Source organism: Schistocerca gregaria, chromosome 7, assembly GCF_023897955.1.
Source record: "Schistocerca gregaria isolate iqSchGreg1 chromosome 7, iqSchGreg1.2, whole genome shotgun sequence".
NCBI lineage: Eukaryota > Metazoa > Arthropoda > Insecta > Orthoptera > Acrididae > Schistocerca > Schistocerca gregaria.
The window spans coordinates 450,843,872-450,866,603 of record NC_064926.1 but is presented as its reverse complement, the minus strand read 5'-3'; the positions used below and the strand labels follow the sequence as shown (position 1 = coordinate 450,866,603).

Genomic DNA, 22,732 nt, shown 5'->3' with positions numbered 1-22,732 from the left:
GCTGTAAATCAAACGTATCAGAAAAGAGCCACTAATAAGGATCAATATCAGCCTTCTTGTCAACAAATACAGACACAGAAGAAATGCACTTAACAAAGAAAGTTCTGGACACCAATCATTATCTGACAACGCAGTCCAGAGCATTGAGGAGGCCACTGAAAAGAGTCCACACAATTCTATTTCTTAGATGACCTATGAGTTGAAGAGTTCACAACCCACTGTCTGGCATACTGCATCCAGGTAATGCACCATCCTGAGGAGAAAGATTCTGACACCAATATAGAAATGTGTGCTGACCTTTTGGAGGCCATGGAAAATAAAAACCTGTCACATAATCTCCACTCAGACAGGCCACATTTTACACAAATGGTTTGTGAATTGTCACAACTGCCAGATTGGGGCTGGAAAAACCTTCATGAGGTGCTAGAACTGGAGACAAACAACTCTAAACTGAGCACATGGCTAGGGATTACCAAGACTAAGATTTATCATCCAGTCTTTACTAGAGAATACAATAACATGTACCAGTTACCTTGCTATGCTTCAGCTTTCCCTAGAACGGCAAATGGGGTGGTGTATTCTGAACTCCATTGCGAACTCATTTTGCATTCACTGCTTCAAATTTCCTCAAGCTTGTGTTTCCTGGATGATGGATCAGTAGAATCATCATGTACATGGGCTCCAATGTCACCTGAATACAACCCTTAGACTTCTTTGCATGTGCTTACATTAAGTCCCTTGCATAAAGGCACAGCCTGTTTGAGAACATTTCTCCACCCAAGCAACTTATCATTTTCTCCCCCATCTCCCTCCTCCGTCACATAATTTCACCTGTGACAGTTTTTGCTACAATTGTGATGCACCCTGCACACAAAACTTGCACTTGGGCAGCTATGGCACTCATCTCAGCTTGAAGACCCAAGTGGTGGCTTGTGTCGTTTGGGCCTTAAACTGGCCCCATGTACAGCGTTAAAATCAGTGCCCTCCATTAGCTGTGTTCCCGGACTGCGGAGGCAGTTTACAGCATCACTACTGATCAAGTACAGAATGTGTTCCACTGTGGAAAGGTGGTATGTGTGTTGACATGGACAGTGGCCACATTGATCTCTAATGATTTCTAATGCCTCACATATGCCCCAACTGTATAGATATGTGTTCTCTATATCATGTGTTTCACGAAACTGAATTTTTAGTTTTGGGACACTATATGTGTATTACCATTGGCTATCATGATGATGGTCAGCTGTATAACAATTTTCATATGATTCACCTAGCAGATCAATAAACTCACATACAAGTGGAAATAACACTTTATCAACACATGATAATAGTTCCACAAAAATGACATTTTATGTAATTTGTTGATTACTTAGCATGATCTCATCAAAACCTTGCTGACTGACACAAAACATTACATGATAAATGTTGGATGCTATGGTCTTTTATACAATGGTATCTGTACCTGATGGCTGCTAGATGTTGAGTGACTGTGGCTTTGTGCACAATTCTTATTTATAGGAGTGCAAAGTTAAAATTCAAAGATGATATATTTTAGAGTAGCTCTTCCTGGCTGTGTGTTGCTCTGGCTTAGTGTGGTTAAATGGAAAAAGAGAGGGAAGGTACGTTCCTAATATGTATGAGGACTGTATACATGTTCTAATCTCCTTCTGCCCCCTTTTTCTGTCCTGTTCCTCCTCCCTCTTTCTCTCTGTCCATCTCCTCCTCACCCTCTCTGACTATGAACCTTGTTTTGTTTATTGTTTATTATTGCACATTCAGATTTTGTAATAGTATTCTAATCACAAGCCATGAATTCTCCTGTCCTGTTAGCTAATAACAAAGTAAATGTGGGAGTGGGAGTGGGTGAGCGAGCGAGCAGAAATGAAACATGCAAATGGGTTGAGGCCATACATAGGCTTGGGGGTCTGGACTCTGCCAGACCGGTGAACTTTAATATGTAGGTATAGGGGAGGATGAATTTTGAATTGAAATTTTAGGCTTATGGAAATAAGGGAAACATCAACTGGACTCCTCAGAATATTTGAGCTGCCAAGGTATAGTGGAGACAGTAGCAGCAGGAAAGAAAGGCAAAAGAAGACAGTGTAAGCAAGAGAGGAGATAAGAGCAGTGAGATATACTGGAAATCAATGGCGGAAAAAGGGGAAAGAGACATAAAAAAACGGCAGTGAGAGGGTCCTGATTTTAACTTATCCCTAAAACTATAATGATAACAAGAATTTCCTTTTTTTAATGTTTTCTCTCATTCCTTAGTTGCTTCTATATTCTTGGGATCACCACGAACAAGATCACACATCATAAGTAAAAATGAGAACTAGTTTAACTTCATGAAATTTTTTCTACAGTCAGTTGTTTCTAATGTAAAAGACAGAAAATTAAAAAAAATCTGTAATGTAATAACAAATTTGAAGTTATACACAGAAACAAATCATCATGTATTGCACGCAACTCAAGACACTTTACAAATAAAAAGAGCATAATGCATTTGGCACCATATGAACAGCCTTTCATTTAGTTACATAAAATGAACCAAATCCCAAGAATTTTTTATTGTTTACCATACTTTGAGCCTTCATCAAAACCACTATCACATTCTTCTTGAATCATAATACCTCATACATTTCTATACATATCATTTAAACATGGGGAAAACTGGTATGTTAGTACTGTAAGGAAAATGACATACAACAGAAAGAACTACTGTAATACACAAAGACAAATCTGTTTTCAAACATATTTAATGATATGTGTGTGTTAATAACAAGTAAATAATTTCAAGAGGAAATTAACAACTACTCTAATTTTTTCTTCAATATATCTGCCATAGTAAGCACAGCCATCAGCATATTTAAACCACTGACCTAGTTTTTAATCACTGAAGAATAATTAAACTATGTACAAATAGATTTATGAGTATATCCCTGACTTGCATTTTTTCAAACAGGGAATAAATAATTCATCAGCAGAAACATTTGCTGAAGCTTATATGCAAATTTCCGCAGTTTATATAACATTTACACTTTGAATTTCCAAAAAAATATGGCAGTTTTCTTCGCTTTCAAAACTCTTTACATACAAATCTTATTTCAACAACAACTGAAACTATTAATAAATATACAATTATAAACATATATTAGTTTTCTGTTCAGTCATTAAGAATACACTGCTTCTCTTCTAAGACTCTTTTATAGCTTACAAATGGAATGGAAAAATAAGGAATAACTGTGACCACCTCAAAAGACAAAGTATTTTGTTGTTCACAATATTCATGTATTACATTGGCAATTTCAGTGAGAACCATGATTCACAATTGTTACACCATTGTGACCTTGAACATTACGTTGTGTAGTTTTCTTCTGCACATATCAAGTATACCACTGGCCAGATTACTTTCTCCAATAATGTATCACATGAATTCAGCAACTATCGCACTTTGCAAGTGCCATGTTGTGCCGTCACATGGCTCCTGGAACCAACAAAATGTTGGAAGAACGCAACACCTGTACTCCTCCGTGCAGGACGCAGACCCGTGGAAACCCACACTGAACCAACATGTGTCCAAACTGCAGAGAAAACCTTTATCAGTTACATTTGATATAAATGGTACACAATGTAATGAAACAATGAGTAAACTACAATTTAACTGCCTGATTTACAGTAGAAATATCTTTCAGTACTTCAAAGTAACAGCTACTGCCATGTAATTTTCAGCAGTGTTACTAGAAATGTCAATTAAAAAGGAATACAATGATCAAGAACATAATTTTAAAATCACAAAAGGAAATGAAGTTCATAGTTACACCATGAAAACTGAGTTACATCACCTTTATTATTCATTAATTAAACACAACATTTAACACAGCAAATATCATATGCCATATTTTTTATCACTAATCAAATACATCCCAAGTGCCTAGTACTGCATGATATGTAAGCTGAAATGTGTGCAGATCACAACAACGAATCTTTTGGAAGTGAACACGCAGTGTATAAAACCACTGGTACTTCATTTACTTGTTTATGCCAGAGTTGCTGAAATCCATTTTAAATGTTTCATATTTTGTAAACTTTCCAATCGATTTTCACTGATTTTACTGTCACCTGAAACAGCATTGTCAATGATACGCACTGTGTTCATGTTTGATCAGTTTGAAGTCACACAGTAGCTTAGCTTGTCCTTAACCAACCACTTTTTCCAATTTATGATCCCACCAACCAGTTTTCACCATTGGCAGATGGTATTTCTGATGTAAGTTATAGTATATAATTTGCATCACATCATGCCTTTGGTTTTAATTCATGTGTGCGATGTATTGCACAGCTAGTTTCACAAGCTTCCTTACAAAGTTTGCACTTGGGTCTACTACTGATTTCTCAATTCTGGCTTTTGTACCACTCATTTTGATGGCTTGCTACTGACAGCCATATTTGTTTTTGTTTTGTATTTCAAGGGTACATTGGTTAGGCTTGACCAAGTCATTTTGTTGTCTGCTTTGTTTTGCTTGGATCTATAAAAATGGTATTGTCTACCAGCGGTCAATGCGAGTTTGCAGTACCAATTCTTCATTTATTACACTTGCAGAAACTCCAAGGTGTTGACTGCCATCAGATCAATTTCCTCACTTTCTGTGACATAGGCTAGTAGTGCACGATTTTCTTTTCCCACTGTCTGCCTAAAATGCAGGAGTCCTTTGCCACTCAACTTTTAGGGTAAATACAATCTGTACAGAGGATTTAACAAATAGGGCGAGAGGGGGGGAGGGAGCCAGAGTTGGGGGGAGTGGGGGAGAAGGGGAGGGGGGAGGGGCGTGTGCGGGGGAGAGGGGCGTGTGCGGGGGAGAGGGGGGTGTGCGGGGGAGAGGGGGGGTGTGCGGGGGAGAGTCACATTGCAACATTTTTCACTTAGTGTCGATAAATTTACACATCTCGTTTCCAACAGAAAGTTCTGCCTTTCAGTACTGCACCTCATTTTCTGTGAAATTCATTATTTGTCTGATTATAATGGGTTCCAGACATTTCATGATTGAAGTCAGGGCCCTTTTCTGTAGTTGATCCACATCAAACACTGATTAGCTTTCCATCTCTTCATGTTCTCCATACTCAAACTTCAATCTGAAGCTGGTCTTACACAGAACAGTTACTTCATTAATTGTCATTGTTGCCGTACTGATATGATATCATTTTCCTTTGAGTAATCATGAATTTTATAATTATCTCTGGAGCTTTAACATATTGTGTTATTGGCCTGTAAATCACTGTTACTTTTTCCTTTTGCTCCATCCTCCTTTTCAGTATGCTTTCCTGTTGTTAGCCATTCACCAATTTTTCATGTCTACGGTATATTGTAGCGAAGTTCAGCCATTCAGGCAGGCTGGTTACTGCTAAGGGATGCACAGTTCTTAACTATCTTTATTCTTTTTCTGATAATTTCAAGTGTAACTTTCAACCTGTTACATTTTATTTTTGAAAAATTTCATTTCAAAAATCTAATTTACTTTTATTATTGTTATGGTAGTAGTAGTAGTAGTAGTAGTAGTAGTAGTTGCTCAGCAATTTATGTTCTAAAGAAACTTATACCTGAGAAGCATTTGGTCCACGTGATCCAACCACTGTAATAACCTTGCCTTTGTGACTATGAAGAATACTGTTCTCAGGCCCTGGAGGTAACTGATTTTCTGATAAATTTACAGTTGAAAATGGAATATTGATACTTGATGGAATTGCACCTCGGTTGTATCTAAATGCAAATTAAGGAGAGACAACAAAAATAACTGACTGTAAGCCTAGAATTAAATTGTTACTGTGATGTAAAGCAAAGAAATTTTGTTTGCATTCTTGTTTCGGTTACTAAAAGTAAAACTGAATTACCTTCCAAGGTCTGGATTAAACAGTCCATGGGTGTACTGCCGATCAATAGTGTCCAACGGGCACTATACTACTGTGATCAGATGTGTCGCCATCATGAGGTGCCCTCATGAACTGAACTCCTGAGGGTGTTTGGCTGACTTACATCCTCTTCCACTGCAAGCCGTTCCCTCCATGGTCCACGCCCAAGTGTGTGCATCAGCAGTTGTGTAGATATTTGTGTCTCTGGTAGTGCTGAAGTAGGTGCTCTGTCTGCCCTCATCATCAGGTTGTGTTTGCTGAGTGTCTTTTTAATTAGACCCGCTGCTGGCTCCCAAGACTTGCTGAGATTATAGTTGCACTCCTGATCGATAAGATTATCCCTGGTACAAATTTTGACAACTTCTTTAATGATACTGTCCCAATATTTGGAAGTCTGTTATAAAACCCTGGTAAATTCTTAATCAATAACATCATTCTCTGACACAGTGCTCCATGACCTCCAACTTGTTGGGGTGCTGCTGGTGTTCTTGGCATTGATCTTCAATGGTATGCATTGTTTGTCCAATATATGACTGTCATTGTTAGGGATGGCCACACTCTCAATCTCCAATACTACCGCAACTTTTTGCTGTACACTTTGTTGAAAACATAAGGCACTGCCTGATAATGCAATATACTCTACATTAATGCTACAGTCCACTGCAGGCAGCATCAGCAATTTTGTATAGCAGTGGGGTGGGAAATCCTCCCCTACCCACGCAATTCAGCAGACCTCAATTCATGTGGCTTTGACCTCATTACTCAACTGAAGAATCCAATGTATGGGAGATGCTTTGCAAACAGGGTGGATATCATCATTGCATTTCAGTGACAAGTGGCACATATTGATAGCAGTGCCAATGGCATTTATCACCATCCTCTTCGTTGACAATGCTGGTGGATGCACTGGAAGACTATTTTGAAGGACAGTAGTGGATTCTGACTCATTTTGTTCCATTTGTACTCATGCACAACAAATATAGAGTGTTCCAATGTGTTTCACTTCAAACTTTGTCATTACCTCCTGTAATGGAACCCTATTTTATGATGGCATTCAGATACACACAGCCTTTCCGGTTCAATGCACATCCTGAAATTCCTGTGTTGTTGCATTATTGCAAGATATACCATAATTGTCATGACTCAAGGAATGACCCTCATATATGACCCACTGGCACAGAATCTGATATACCCTGGCCTTCCATGAACCAAGGTCAACTTTGACATTCCCAAATGATGCCAGTGTTTTATTTTTGGGAGGAGGGCGGCGGGGGGGGGGGGGGGGGGGGGGAGGCAAAAGATAGTTCTTATGTGGTGCTTCTTCAGTATGCACCTGACTTTTCGCAGTAGTAAGCCAGTGTAAGGTATAAAAACTATGGTTACCTCCTCTTCTGTCATTTCTTCTGACTCCACAGGTTGTACTGTAGTGGTGGGGCAAAGATTGTGTTTAATCCGGCATTCTGATGTTCAATAAATTTTTCTGGGTTTGTGGCTTCATTGTCAATACATATAAAACTACAGATATTTCGGTCCCTGTTGCAAGCGACCTTTTTCAGGATGTTTTTGTTTACTGCTGAATGAGAAAACTTTGCTTCTTATATACCTGCAGACATGGCTGTTACCTAATTCTGGTAGGCTGTTTAGGATGAAGGGGAGGGATGTTAGAAGTCTTTTTTGGTGTTTTTATTAATTTTTTTCATTGGTGGAAACCCGAGGTTTTGATTGGTGTTTGCATTACTGCTTGTAATTGGTGAAAACCGGCGAATGGAAAACCAGGCGGCAGCTGTGACGCGGCATTGTTTTCCTCGACATGGAAGTTTACAGAAAGCCTGATGGGCCATAGTGTGTATGGGAATCCAACCAGTACTGACAGGAACCTGCATGCCTCCTCACATCATCTCCCTATGCAGAAGAAATCCACCCTGCATACTTTAACCAAGAGTGCTCACATGATCAGCGATGAGGAACACCTAAAGGGTGAACTAGAAAACCTCAAGTCCACTTTTTGTGCCAATGGTTATGGAATGAAAGGAATAGGTAAAGCTATGGTGACAATGAATAAGGGCAATAGAGGAGAGCAAAAGAAATGCAAAACATCACCATTACCTTATGTTCACAGTGTCACTGAACGGGTGGACAAAATTCTCTGCCGATCGGGCATCAACCGATTTTCTGAAGCAGCAACAGAATAAAAGATGTTCTTCACATAACAAAAGATACAATTGACAAAATACATGCTGCTGGGTTTTACAAAATCAGATGTGAATGTGCATTAGCATATGTAGGCGAGACAGGGTGACCAATCAGCACATGGATATCTGAAAACAAAAGATATATCCTACTAAGACAGCACACCAAGTCAGCAGTGGCAGAACATCAGCATGAGTGCGGCAAACAGATTGATTTTGGTGAAGCTCACATACTGGCGAAACAGCCTCTTACTTTCAGGAGAAAAATTTAGAGAGGCAATAGTAATAGCCAAGCTACCGGCCCACATGAACAGAGAAGATGGCTACCGACTTCCGACTTCTTGGCTGCTAGCAATAACAGCACTAAGGAACGACAGTTAATTTGAAGCAACACATACAGCCACACAGGATACTGCAGTGGTCACAGGTCCGTAGAGCACTGGCGCACCTCAGCTAGTGCTAGAAAGCAGGAAAACAATGTCATGCCACAGCTGCCGCTTGGTTTTCCATTCGCCACTTTTTACCAATTACAAGCAGTAATGCAAACATCAATCGAAATGTTGGGTTTCCACCAATGAAATTAAATAATAAAAACACCAACGAAGACTTCTAACATCCCTCTTCTTCATCCTAAACAGCCTATCAGAATTAGATAACAGCCTTGTCTGCAGGTATAGCAGAAGCAAAGTTTTCTCATTCAGCAGTAAACAAAAACACTCTGAAGGAGGTCACTTGCAACATGGACCGAAACATTGGTAGTTTTATATATATTGGCAATGTGGTCACAAACCAGGAAATTTTTTTATTGAATGTGACAATGGCCGTGGAAGCCTACATTGACAGTTCTGATGTGTCACAGTTCCTGGGTCTCTTCCTCAAAGTGCTCTACACACAGATTTGCAACCACTGGCAAGAGTTAACTGCCCACTGCAGCTCCCTCCATTTGCTCCATTATACAGAAAATACATGGATGTCAGGACATGCCTGAAAAGGTTGCAGGTCTTCTCATCAAATTTCTGATCGATAAATTCTAGTGATCCATGTTGAGACAACCTAGTAAATAACAAACCAACATCAAAACTTGCTCTGACATCGGAGTTCTTCAGCCTGAAGTTATTGAAGCATTTTACAAAACCCACAGAATTGTGGATATGATGTGGGCATTTACTCACATAGGGACTTAGTATCTCTATCTGCCAGCAAATATGTAGGAGCTCTGACATTGGCGACAATAGGATATAGTGACCTCCAATCTTTGTGAACTTTGGGGAGTCTGTGAAAGCCTAGGCAATACTGGTCCTTGTGGTGTTAGTTTTTAATGACACCCTCTAGTAACTCTGATTTCTTGAGAAGCACCCGGGTCTTCTTCTCACCCTTCTTGGTGGGGTCGGGTTGATCTTCCTGTAGGCATCATCATTTACAAGGCCCTATATCTTCTTGGTGTGGTCCTTATGGAAGAGAACAGCCTGTATGCTATTTACCGACATGCTATCAGGCAAAATCAGGTGTACATTGAAAAAGCACTGCATAACAATGGCTTTTTGCCTCCCCAATAAAACATGTGCATTATTGGGATATCAAAGATGACCTAGTTTGTCAAAGGCTACGGTATATCAGATTCTGTGCATGTAGCAAAACATATACTGGGCAAACTGTGCACATCATTGAAAATCAATGCCAAGAACACCAGCAGCATGCTCGATCAATGTATTCCAACATGCCGGCATTCACAAGGCATTGTTTGTCTGAGAATCATGCTATGGATTATGATTGTACCACAATTTTAACGTGGACTTCAAAATACTGAAACAGTATCAATACAGAAGCCACTGACATTCTCACAATGGACAATCTTATAAATCAGGACTGTGGCTATAATCTCAGCCAGGCTTGGGAACCCACACCGAGTCTAATTAAGAAGATGCGCAGCAAACACAATGATGGGGCGACCAGGATAGACAGACCAACTATATCAACACCACCACACATGCCAACGTAAGCATCTTCACAACTGCCGACATGCATTCTCGAGCAATGACCACTGAGGAAAAATCTTGTAATGGGAGAGGATATAAGTCAGCTGCATGCCCTCAAGAGTTCAGATAGCCAGCACACCTGATGATGCTGGCATGTCTGATTGCCAAAATACTGTGCCCATTGGACACTATGGACCAGCAGTAAACCTGTACACTGTGCAATCAAACAATATGCCAGTTGAAATTCATGAATCAATTCTTAAGACTTGCTCATAAATTAAATATTTGTTACAAACAGCATAATATGCAGTTTCATGATGCAATTCACATTTCTCATCAGAAATGCGAGATATGAGGTCTTAAATGCTTATCTACATTAGTCCCTCAATTTATGTAGTATTTAGCATTTTAGTGTGATAATATTCAAGTTTGTACTCTGAGTTTTGCATAACATACATAAAGAAAGAAAGGTAGATATAGATAAAAATGAATGAATGTGTGTGTGTGTGTGTGTGTGTGTGTGTGTGTGTGTGTGTGTGTGTGTGTGTGTGTGTGAGAGAGAGAGAGAGAGAGAGAGAGAGAGAGAGAGAGAGAGAGAGAGAGAGAGAGAGAATTACAATTCTGTCTGCAGAAGCATAGAATTTCATCTTTGCCCTGTTGTCCACCTTGTCCTCCATGTGTGTTTTATCCATAATCTGGAACCAAAATAATCTGATGATGCTACCCTGAATCTCACCCTTGCCTTGACATCAGCCAGTATACAAATTATAAGCTTTCTTGCAATGTCGTCTCAACCTCTGTTCTACCGTATCCTCACAAATCACAGCCTATCAATTGATTCATGCACCGTCTTTAAGTCTACAAAGCTTATTATGGTCTTCTTGCTTTTTGAGGATGGGTGTTGTTCCAGTTTTCCTATCATTATGATCCATTCTATTTTCACCCTACCTTCCAGATGATGTTCACCTCTTCAGCAGGAATTTTGACAACTTTGTAGCCCAAATCTAGAAGTGATATCCCTCTGCAGCTTTTTGCACCTCTCATCTATGTTTTTCCTGCATATTGGTATTAAGACAGCATTCTTCCATTTTTGAGCAATTTCTTTATCCTTTATATCTGTTTAATAAGCTTTATTATTTTGTCTATCACCTTCCCATTTTATCATCTCAGCTGCTGTCCCACCACCTTCGATCTCCTTGTTACTATAGCTTGTGGCAACTCATGGCTGCTTGCTAGGAATGATTCAATTTTATTAGTTTTTTTTATTTTCACACACTGTTATATTGATATTTTCTGATAAACAGTTTTGATCATGTTGAATTATCATAGTCAGATCAATGCATTGCACAGTAAGACCATGAACTGTCTCAAAGTTTTTAAAAGACTTCAGTCTTGTGTATTACTCTGCAGCATAGGAAACACTTGAGCAATTAAACATGGCACAAAATTTGTGTGCGATTTTTGACAGCACCAACTCTCCATGAAACTTCTGTCACAACTGGAGAAAGTATGTTCCTTGCAATATGTAGGATTTAAATAAGAAGAGAGAGAGAGAGAGAGAGAGAGAGAGAGAGAGAGAGAGAGAGAGAGAGAGAGAGAGAGAGAGAGATTTAAATTGCTGTCATGTGATGAATCTCTCAAAGTGAACTAGATAAATGTAATATTTTTCAATAAATCCCATTAACAATGGTTAGTTACTTGTTTTCATTTTCTATAATTAATAAACTTTTATTGTTACACAGTCATCATCTCACAATGCTTATTTTCAACAAAATATCAGTTATCGAGGTGCTCATACTTTAATATAGTATCCAAACTATGATGAAACATTACACTTTTCACATACACAAATCACTCCCAGAGGTGAAAGAAGCAGAAAATGATAGAAAAATCCTAGCAGTGACTGAAGGTTGAATGTAGAAACCTTAGAGTTGTAGTCTGGCACCTAACCACTTAGCCACACTTGTCGCCACACCTGTCACAATAAAAGCCAAGAATTCAAAATTACATATGATGGAAACTAAACTCACTCCCCCCCCCCCCCCCTTTCCCAAGACACTGCACATTTTTGTTCGTCACTGAAGAGGGCTTTGGCCAAAACCTGTAATGTGTAACGGTCTTTTCATTGTGCATGTCTGCAACTCAACAGGCCTTCTTCACAGTGAGTAGCTATCTATCTTTTCGTAACACTGTTAAAATGTACATACAAATATAAATACAGAAAACAGCAACAAATACAGAAAACTGCAACCAGTTACTTTCTGGAATATATTTTTATTTACATGAACTAATTTTGAGCCTTTACAGTTTCCATCTTATTTCTGGGCACTGGATCAGTGACAAGCAGACAGATAAAAAAAACTAGTGTTTCACAGTAAGAGGGTGAGTTGTGTTGCAAAACAAATTCTTTTATTTACTGCAACACTAAGGGTAGCATTGTAGTTTGTATGGTCCTGGCAACTTCCATTTTGATTGCCTACGCACCACACACTAAATAATGGTACCATACTGACATCATAAGCAGAAGAATTCATTTTTTGACACAACTCATGGTGATGCATTCAAGTTTTCTTATGTATCATCTTCTCAGAGATCCAGACCTCAACATCACGCTACAGAAACAATTATGTAATTTCCATGTGCCCCATCTGAAGATGAACCTGAAAAGACTGGAAAACTAGTTTATGGGAATTAACAAATATTCAACACACAACCATCGGTTCTAGAACATCCATAATGGGTAAGCTTCAGCCACGTTATATATAGGCTATATTAGAAATGAAATACATTGCATCAGAGGTGAAACAAATCAATTACTATGAAATACAATGACTGCTCAAAATTAAATTAAACAAACAACATATCTAGTAAAATAAACCCTCGCCCCAGGTGAATGATGGGTATTGTTTACAGAAATTAAGCATAGAAAACCACACTAAATTTTGTATCTACAGTCACTCAAATTGAAACTACTGTGAAAATAACCACTGTTGTAAAAGTGTCTTAAAACCATGGTAGAATAATGGTAAATAGGCTAATGATCACATTTAAAAAATCTACACCTATACCCTGCAAGCCTGTGTCCAGCAGAGGGTACTTTGAATATCACAGTCACGTCCTCCTTTTCTTGTTCCAGTCACATTTGGTTAGCGGGAAGAATGATACTGATAAGGTTCCGCGTGGGTTCAGATCTCTCTAATTCTATCTTCTTGGTTTCTTCGCAAGGTATGTAGGAGAAAGCAATATACTGGTTGATCCTTCTATGAATGTACATTCTTGGTGTTTTAACAGTAGAGCATACTGTGATATAGAATGCCTTTCTTGCATCATCTGCCACTGGAGCTGACCGAGTGCCTCTGTGATACTTTCACTCTCTCTAAATGATCCTTTATCTAAACAAGCTACTCTTCTTTAGATATTCTCTATCAGTCCTATCTAACTCAGACTGAGGGACAACTCAGGCATTGGCTGAAGGAGTGTTTTGCAGGCTACTTCCTTTGATCATGGACATTTCGTGAGAATTCTACGTACAAAACTTTGTCTAGCATTTGCTTTAGCTGCAATTAATTTTATGTTGTTGTTACACTTTAAACTGCTCCTTGCACCTGCTCCTCCATATTTTATGGAAGTAACTACTTCCAGTGATTGTTCTGCAGTCATGTAATCATACAATGAAGGGGCTATATATGTATTCACAGTATGTTATATTTTCCTATATTGAGGGTCAACTGCCACACACTGCACCAAGCGTCAATGCTCTGCAGTTCTTCCTGCTTTTCACTATTATTTTCTACAATTGTGACTTCTCTGTATGCAACAGCACAATCCATGAAAAGCCTTATGGAATCTTCTCACGTGGTCAACTAGGTCATTTACATAGAGTGTTTTTCTAAAAGAATGACCCAATTTTGGACAGTAATAATTACAAAAGTTAGGGCATGTTGGTGAGGAAAAGTGTTGTTTGAATAGGTGTGGCCTGGAGTTTCAGAAAATCGCCATTGGATGTCAATCAATGTGTCTTCTCAGTTTACAGTCAGTCAGAAGAATGATGGCATCTGCTGCATTTTATAAAGTGTTAGTCAATGATTGTGATCCAGTGTGTTTGCCATCAATATTCTGGCATTGATCTGCCTGCACACAAAACCATTCATCATTGATATCGCCAATTTGAAGAGAGAGGATGTTTGCACAAAGGTAAAAGTCAAGGACAACCTCACGCTTCAGATGATATGCTGGAACGAATTCGGCAAACATTTCAGCGAAGTCCACAGAAGTCTACTCATCACACAAGTAGAGTACTGGCAATGCCTCATACAACTGTCAGGCGAGTGTTAAGGCATTGTTTGATCAATAAACCATACAGGCTAAAATTAGTGTAAGCTCTTCGGGTTAGTGTTAATAAAAGGAAACAGGTTGACTTCAGCAATGCTCTGCTAGAGAACATTTAAGATGATACCATAGTTAATTTCCAGTGATGAAGCAACATTTCATGTTAGTAGTAAATTAAACTGACGTAATGTGGACTCCAGAACCCTCCTAACGTAACTAAGAACAAAAGACACTCATCTAAAGATGGAAAAGTGTGCAATCCTTTTTTGAGGAAAACACAGGAACTAGAATGCAGGGGGAATTTAAAGCAGACTGAGGTGGCAGTGAGAATTTGGATCAAGGAGGGAGGCATGCCAGGGTAATCCATGCAGTTGAGTGAACTGCTATGTCAAGGTGGCTTAGGGATAATGCACCTGCCTAGTAAGCAGGAGACCGGGGGTTCAATCCCAGGACTTTGTCAAATTTTCACTTTCCACTTCAGACTACATATATAAAACTGTATCGTCAAATGCTGCAGAACTGGCTTTTATCCACAACTGCAGGATAACTCCGATGATTTCATTTTTCAACAGGATGGAGCTCAACCACACTGGCGCAACAATATACATCAGTTTTTCAATGAGACACTGCCTCAAAACTGGATAGGGCAGATGGGATCCTAAGAGACTGCCCTGCATTCTTGGCCTCCAAGATCACCAGATATGATCTCATGCAATTATTTATTTATTTATTTATTTATGTGCATATGTCAACGAAGGAGTGTTTATCTCTCCTTTAGCCTCGTGACACAGAATAGGCGAAGAACAGAGTAACAGCTGCCATAACTTCTGTAAAAGCAGATACATTGCATAAAGTTTATGACAAATTTAGCTATAGTCTAGATGTTGCTGCTGCTGGTGGACACACAAAGCATTTGTAATACCAAAGCTAAAACTTAAAGATTTTTTGAGTATTTAGCAATTTACCTCATGTTTGTCGTATGTTTTTATCAATAAATATTGAGTTTTGAAATCAAGTTACACTTTTAAAAACACCCTATCTATTGTGAAAAGTAGAAGTCCTACAATTGTTCCCTAGGGCACACCATAAGTCATTTTTATGACTAAAGACTTCAATATGTTCAGAATAATAGGAAGTATTCTGTTTTCCAGAAACTTTTCAACCCAATCCGCAGTTCATCTGATACTTCATATGCTCATATTTTGTTCATTAAGTGGGAGTGCGGAATTGTATCAAACACAGAGAGCTGGGTTTCGCACGATTGTTGTTTCCAGAACCCACGGTTATTCCTAGAGAGGAGATTTCTGGTCTCGAAAAATGTCATAATGTGTGAACATAAAACATGTTCCAAAATCCTAAAAAAGACCTATATCAGAGATGTAGACCAACAGTATTGTGCATATGTTCAATGATCCTTCTTGAAAAGAGCGATGACCTCTGCTTTTTTAAATCATCAGGAACGTTTCATAACTTCAAAGACCTGTGGTACACTGCTGTTAGCAGAAAGGCAGATTCTTTCCCATACTCTGTGAAGGATCAAAATGGTACCCCATCAGGTTCGGGGCATTCCTTCTGTTGAGCAATTCCAGCTGCTTTTCTATCCATTGGGCACTTATTTTCAGACCTGTCATTTTGTTCTTTATGTGACAATTTAAAGGAGGAACTACAGTACAATTTTTCTCTGTGAAACATTTTTGGAAAAAGACGTTTAGCATTTTGGCCTTTCTGTATCATCCTCCGTTTCAATGCCATTACCGTCACAGAGTGTTTGGACAAACTTCAATCTGTCACCAGTTTAATGTAAGACAACAACTTTTTTGTATTTTCTGCCAAGTCAGTAGATAGAATTTTACTTTTGAATTCATTGAAAACTTGATGTCTAGCCCAAATTACATTAACTTTGGGTTCATTTAGTTTTTGTTTGTCTGTGGGGCTTTGGCTACACTTAAATTTGCAATGGCACTCTCTTTGCTTTTGCAGCAGCTTTCTAACATGGTTGACACACCACAGTGGGTCTTTTCCATCACTTGCAATTTTGCCAGACACATACCTGGATGAAGCATATTCTACGATATTCTTGAACTTTTGTCCATTGATGCTTAGCATTGCCAGCACAAAAGACAAAATTTTTGTGTTGACCTGTCAGGTAATCTGAAATTTGTCAACTGTTGATCTTCCTACCTTTCTTTGTACTCCTATTTACAGTTACATTCAGTGATGCTATAATGGCCTTATGATCACTAGAACAATATCACTCAACTCTTTTTTCCTACTACCTTTCCCCATCACTTGAGTCTCCCAGTCTATAGCTGGCAATTTAAAATCTCCACCTAAATCTGCAACAAGACAGGGAAATGTACATGAAATATTCTCAAAATTTCCACTCAGATGTTCCACCACTACTGTTGGTAAGGCAAGGGGGCCCTTGGAGAAATTTCTCTATCCTACAGAACCCCTACCATGGTAGCTGCTTCCTGAGTGTAGTGCATGCCTCACATATTAAGGGTAGTCCTACATTTCTTCACCCCATAGTGAAGGTCAGAAACCCGCATTGTACATCAACACAGAACTGTCCACACCTCTAATTTAGGCCTTCCACTCGGGTCCATACCAGAGGACTGCGATTGGTTCTGGGAATAATCTACAAAACAATAGCTCTGTTTCCACCCCGTAAGTGAGGATAGCTGTCTTCACTAGGTGTCATTCCTGCCAACATGAGCCGTGATTTGCAGCCAGGTGCACCAAGTAAGCTCAACAGCTGCCAGCAAAGCCTCCTCCATATCTCTGACAAGATGTCCTGCGAAGGAGCCACAGTGGATACTGCTGTTCTTTTCCAACATCCACAGTATTTCTCTTAGGGTCTCCATCACATGCCTAACACTGGACCTCCTAATGACAGGCAATCCCACCCTTTGCACTTTCCTGCATTTCTCAGGAAGATTGACCATGGTCCCAACAGGCAAGGTATCCCAAGCTGGCCTGTACATACTTTCAGCAGAGGGCAATACATCATCCATGCAGCTGATATCAATTTTTGCCTTCTGCACCGAGATTCGCAATTCCATCACCATCTGCAAATCATCAACAGATAAGTATGACTATAGGCTCCAGAGGTGTCAATATCATTCATTTCAGATGCCCCAATACCACTGCCGCTCAGGGCAGTAGCATAAAGCTTGTCAACCACGGCCAACACAGCTTCCAGCTGTTTAAGGACTGTTGCCAATTCCCCCTTGCATTCACACACATCATTTGCAGTCCCTAACCATCTACGAGGGTGTGCTGAAAAGTAATGTCTCTGAATATTTTATGTGAAAATTATTAACATACTTTAAATAAAAACATCTTTATTCTTCACATCCACATATTTGCAGCCACCTGCCACTAAGGGCTCTGAATTGCAGTGTATGACATGGCACTATGTAACATAACTATGTTTGTGAGTGAGAAGCCATTTCAAATTCGAAGAGTTTATCCATATATGGAATACTATCTCCTTCATCATGACAATGCCAGATTGCACATGAGTGCTGTGACATATGCAGTAATCCAGTGCCTTGGGTTCACTGTTGTCGAGCTTCCTCCATACAGTGCCAACTTTGCTCCATCTGATTTTCAACTGTTTCTAAAACATAAAGAATACCTTTGAGGACTTCAATTTGATGGTGGTGAAGTGGTGCAAGCAGAAGTGAGGTTGTGGCTCCATCAAAAAAGTCAAACATTCTTCAATGGTAATGTCTACAAACTTGTCTCTTACTGGAAGAAATGTTTTCATCACCTTGGTGACTATGTTGGAGAAATAAATATGTAGACATGAAGAATAAAGATGCAGAAGCTTTAGAAGTTTTCACATACAAAATTCGGAAGCTTTGCTTTGCAGCACATCCTCTTATACCAAGTGTTTGTCCGTATCACAAGTAATATAACACTAACCCAAAAGTTGATGGTTGCATTCTATGTTCTGCTGCTGGCCTATCTAGTCAGTCAATGCTACCCAATAAGAAGCCTCATACTGAGATATGCATTGAAAATTAGGAGCAAAAAATTAAAAATAAATAAATAAAAAAACTTAAAGTGGTAAACACTGGTCTACCAATCCACACAGTAAAATACACATGTGGAATTTACTTCTTCACAGAAGCATGTGAAAAACAAGAGACTAAATTAGATTACTATGTATTATACAAACTGCTACATCTACAGGCACATCCTCTCAGATCCACAACTGCTGTTACACTGACTGTTCAGGCACTGTATCCAATGGTCATATGATCCCAACTGACTTAGCCACTGTGGATATCTGCTACCTATAGTTTTAAAAAGGAAACAAGATTATTGTTTAAAATCCTACTGATGATGAGGGCAAAAGGAACTGAGTAACTCTTGAATTGGAGAATGATGGGGAAGTTAATCAACCACATACTTCCAAAGAAACCATTACAGCAATTGCCTTACATAATTTAGGGAAAAAAATAGAAAACATAAATCTCGATGGCCAGACAGTGATTTGAACCAATGACCTCTAGTAAAGTACGAGTCCAGTGTTTTGTAGTGTGCCTTGCTCAATCTCTAGTACTTTAGAAAACAGGTCAGTATTTCACAGAATCTTCTTATTTCTACCAAAGTTGTTTCACTGATCTACATGTACAGACTGAAGTGATAAGTTAAAATTTGCACCAAGGACAAGATTCACATTCAGGTCTCCCGCTCCCTATGCAGATGTGCTAACCACTATGCCACCCTTGCACGTGGATTTGCACATCTGGGTAGATGATCCTAGCATGCCTCCCTCCTCAATCCAAATTCCCCTTCACAGCTGAGCCCACTTGGTAATCCCGCTAAACTCAAACAGTATTGCAGAAACTCCTCAATTGCATTGGAATAGCACCTCAGTATCAAATGAAACATGATTCAGTATAGTTGGAAAGCATCTGCAATGTTATTTGAAGTTAGGAGGAATACTAAGTGGGCTGAGGCCTGAATGGGAACCGAGGAAGGAGGCATGCTGTAGTGCAAAGCCACTGTGCCAATGTGGTGTAGCGGTTATCACATCTGCTTAGTGAGCAGGAGACCCAGGTTTGAATCCTGGCCTTGGTACAAATTTTTATTCGTTGCTTCAGTCTGCATATATGCATCACAAATGTTTAGGACTTGAAAAGGTCTATCAAACCATGCACTTTCATTTGATTTGTCTCACTGTCTGCTGAAATAGAGCAAGCTCAAGAACTCTAGCACTCTGGAGCTACATACAGAGATACTGAGAAAGTCATCAGAGAAGAACTGCCCTAAGTGTTATTGTAGAGTCTCTAAAGACATGGAGGCCCAAATCATGTTATCACCTCCAGGTCAAGGTGATATCTGCACAATAAAGGTGTTTGTCATAGGGACTTCACAAACTGATAACTCAACAGGACACAGGGCTTGCAGATACTAGGAAAACTAAATGTCATTCAAGATCATGCAGGATTGATTTTAGAGAAGAATTTTAATTGATGGGTATGCTCCACCCTTTTGCATAATAAAAGGGGTCATGTGAAGCATGCAGCAACTGCTACATTTGTTACCAGTGTGTTAAGGAGATGCTCCATAACCTCAAATAGGAATCTACGGAGAAAGATGGCCACCTTTTCATGAAGCACTATTGAGAAAATTTAGAGAACTGGCATTAGAAGCTGACTGCCAATGATTATACTGCCATCAATGTACATTTTGCATAAGTACCACCAAGATAAGAGAAATTGTGTAGGCACATAGCCAGTCACTTTTGCCTCGCTTTATTTGTCAGTGGAACAGGAAAGGAGAGGAGTAGTAGTGATACAAGATACCCATTGCCATGCACCATATTGTGGCTTCTGGAGTATGTACATAGATGATGGAGAAGAATACATGCCAATGATTTTCATGTCTTGCACCGAATAGGTGGAGACAATGATTTTGTTGTAGATGTTGCAAAGGATGTTCAAGAGGCTATTGAGGATGTTGAATGAGTTGTAAATTTTGGGGATAATGAAGATGTACAGATGCATTTATTTCTGAAGGGCAGATATTTGTCACTACGTGTGACAGTGTTGTTCCCTCAGAATGCCAAATGTATGACATCAGTACAATGTTCAGTTCTTGTGCAATAAATAATTGAAAGTGTTCCCGGACTTTATGTTCACCCTGTATTTGATCAGTGAAATATACATAGCATTTTCTGTTGAAAGTCCTTTCTGAAAGCCACACGCATATTATTAGTATTTCAAAAGTGCTGGCAGGTCGATAGACACACAAACAAACACAAACATACACACAAAAATGTCTGCTTGTGTCTGTGTATGTGTGGATGGATATGTGTGTGTGTGTGTGTGTGTGTGTGTGTGTGTGTGTGTGTGTGTGTGTGTGTGTGTGTGTGTGTGTGCACGCGCGCGCGCGCTAGTGTATACCTACCCATTTTTCCCCCTAAGGGAAGTCTTTCCGCTCCCGGGATTGGAGTGACTCCTTACCCTCTCCCTTAAAACCCACATCTTTCCCTCTCCTTCCTTCTTTCCTGACGAAGCAACCGCCGGTTGCAAAAGTCGAATTTTGTGTGTATGTTTGTGTTTGTTTGTGTGTCTATCGACCTGCCAGCGCTTTTGTTTGGTAAGTCACATCATCTTTGTTTTTAGATATATTTTTCCCACGTGGAATGTTTCCCTCTATTACATTCATATTATTAGTATTTCATTTTTATAAATATGTGAAGCCACTCTTGAACACACAACTTTTTCAAGAATTTTGGGTAAAACTGTCAGAAGTGATACTGGGCAGTAGTTGTTAGCATCAGACCTACCTCCTGTTTATGCAATGGTATAAGAATAGCATATTTCAGTCCAGCTGGGAAAATACTCTAAGTGAGAATCCAGCTTATCTCTTGGGAACAAGCTTTTAGTACCCTGCAGGAAATGCCACCAATTCCATGTGAGCTTATACTTTTGAGTGAATTTATTATTTTCCTAATTTCAGTTGGAGAGATGGGTTCAATTTCAATTTTATCAAATTGTTTAGGCATTGCCTCTTCCATATACAGCTGTGTATTTTCTAATGAAAAGCTGGAACCTATTTTATCTGTTACACTTAAAAAGCGATTATTTAAAAATATTTTCTACCTCTGACTTTCAGATAAACTTTACATTGAGTTTGACAGAAATACAGTCTTCCTGTGCCATTGTTTGCCTGTATCACTTTGGACAATATTCAAAATTGTTTTATCATCAGAATTGCTAATCTCTGACATTATGCACCTACTTCTGGGCTTTTTAATAAGTTTTATTAATATAGTGCAGTAGTTTTTATAATGATTGACTGTTTCTGGGTCATTACTCCTCCAAGCAACAAGATACATTTCCCTCTAGTAAGCTTGACTTTTTAGATGGCTTATTAAAATTTTGTTTACTGTTTTCTTAGGGAAACTATTTTCAAATACACTCACAAGATATCATGCAATAGGTTAAATTTTACAGTAACATCAGGTTCCCTGTACACCTCATCCCAGTCTAACTGTTGTGGGCTTTCCCTAAAATTTGCGGTTGTTAAGTCGTTACCTGAATGCACTATTTCGGAGGTCTATTTTGCATTACTGTATGTAGCTGTGCATCAAGATCAGAAACACTATTCTTAACAGGAAAAGTTTTTATTTGGTTAAATTTATATTGGACTGTAACAACATTATCTATCAGCACATTGCTTCCCCATACTTCCCAAGTACGATAAACAGTAAAGGACATCAAACTGAAAGAACCAAGTAATACTTCAAGCTCATTCCTTCTGTCAGACTCTTTCAAAAAATCTACATTGAAATCACCACAAACAATCTGCTTCCTGCTTTCTGACAGAGAGCACTACAAAGAATCCAATTTTTTCAAATAGTTGAAAATTTGCCAATGACGACCTATAGACAGTTTCATTTATAGAAGTACCATTATTTAGCTGAAGCTCAAAGGAACATGCTTCTATATGTTGCTCTACACAAAACGTTTTAGTTTTTAAATTTTTCAAACTATGATAAATTCCAACATGTACGGAAACTCCTCCTCTCTCTAAAGAGTGTCTACTTACATGTGGTGAAAACTTTTATCCTCCCATGTTTATGTTTTCTATATCCGTGACTATATGATGTTCAAACAGGCATAGTACATCTTTCCACCCTCAGTTTCTAAAGTTTCTAAATGAACAAGTAGTTCATCTACTCTGTTTTTTAATCCTTTGATAGTCTTATGCAATATAACAACATTATTTTTCACTATATTTTTACAACAATCTGTTGATATTTTAGTATCTCTAGAACCTGCCTGCCTGAGGTTTTCATTAAGCTTA

The 22,732-nt window shown here is 38.9% G+C and overlaps 1 protein-coding gene across 3 annotated transcripts in view; it reads right to left on the bottom strand.

Moving 5' to 3' along the window:
- Positions 1-2,738: 2,738 nt before the first annotated feature.
- The window catches only part of LOC126281643 (TBC domain-containing protein kinase-like protein), a 65,718-nt gene continuing 45,724 nt past the window's right edge, over positions 2,739-22,732 (bottom strand). For all 3 annotated transcript variants that reach the window (XM_049980775.1, XM_049980774.1, XM_049980776.1), the window contains 2 exons: positions 5,596-5,755; positions 2,739-3,581 (listed from right to left, as the gene is read on the bottom strand). In XM_049980775.1, the coding sequence (XP_049836732.1) occupies positions 3,474-3,581; positions 5,596-5,755 (268 nt within the window). In that variant the 3' untranslated portion in view covers positions 2,739-3,473. The remainder of the gene's footprint in view (positions 3,582-5,595; positions 5,756-22,732) is intronic.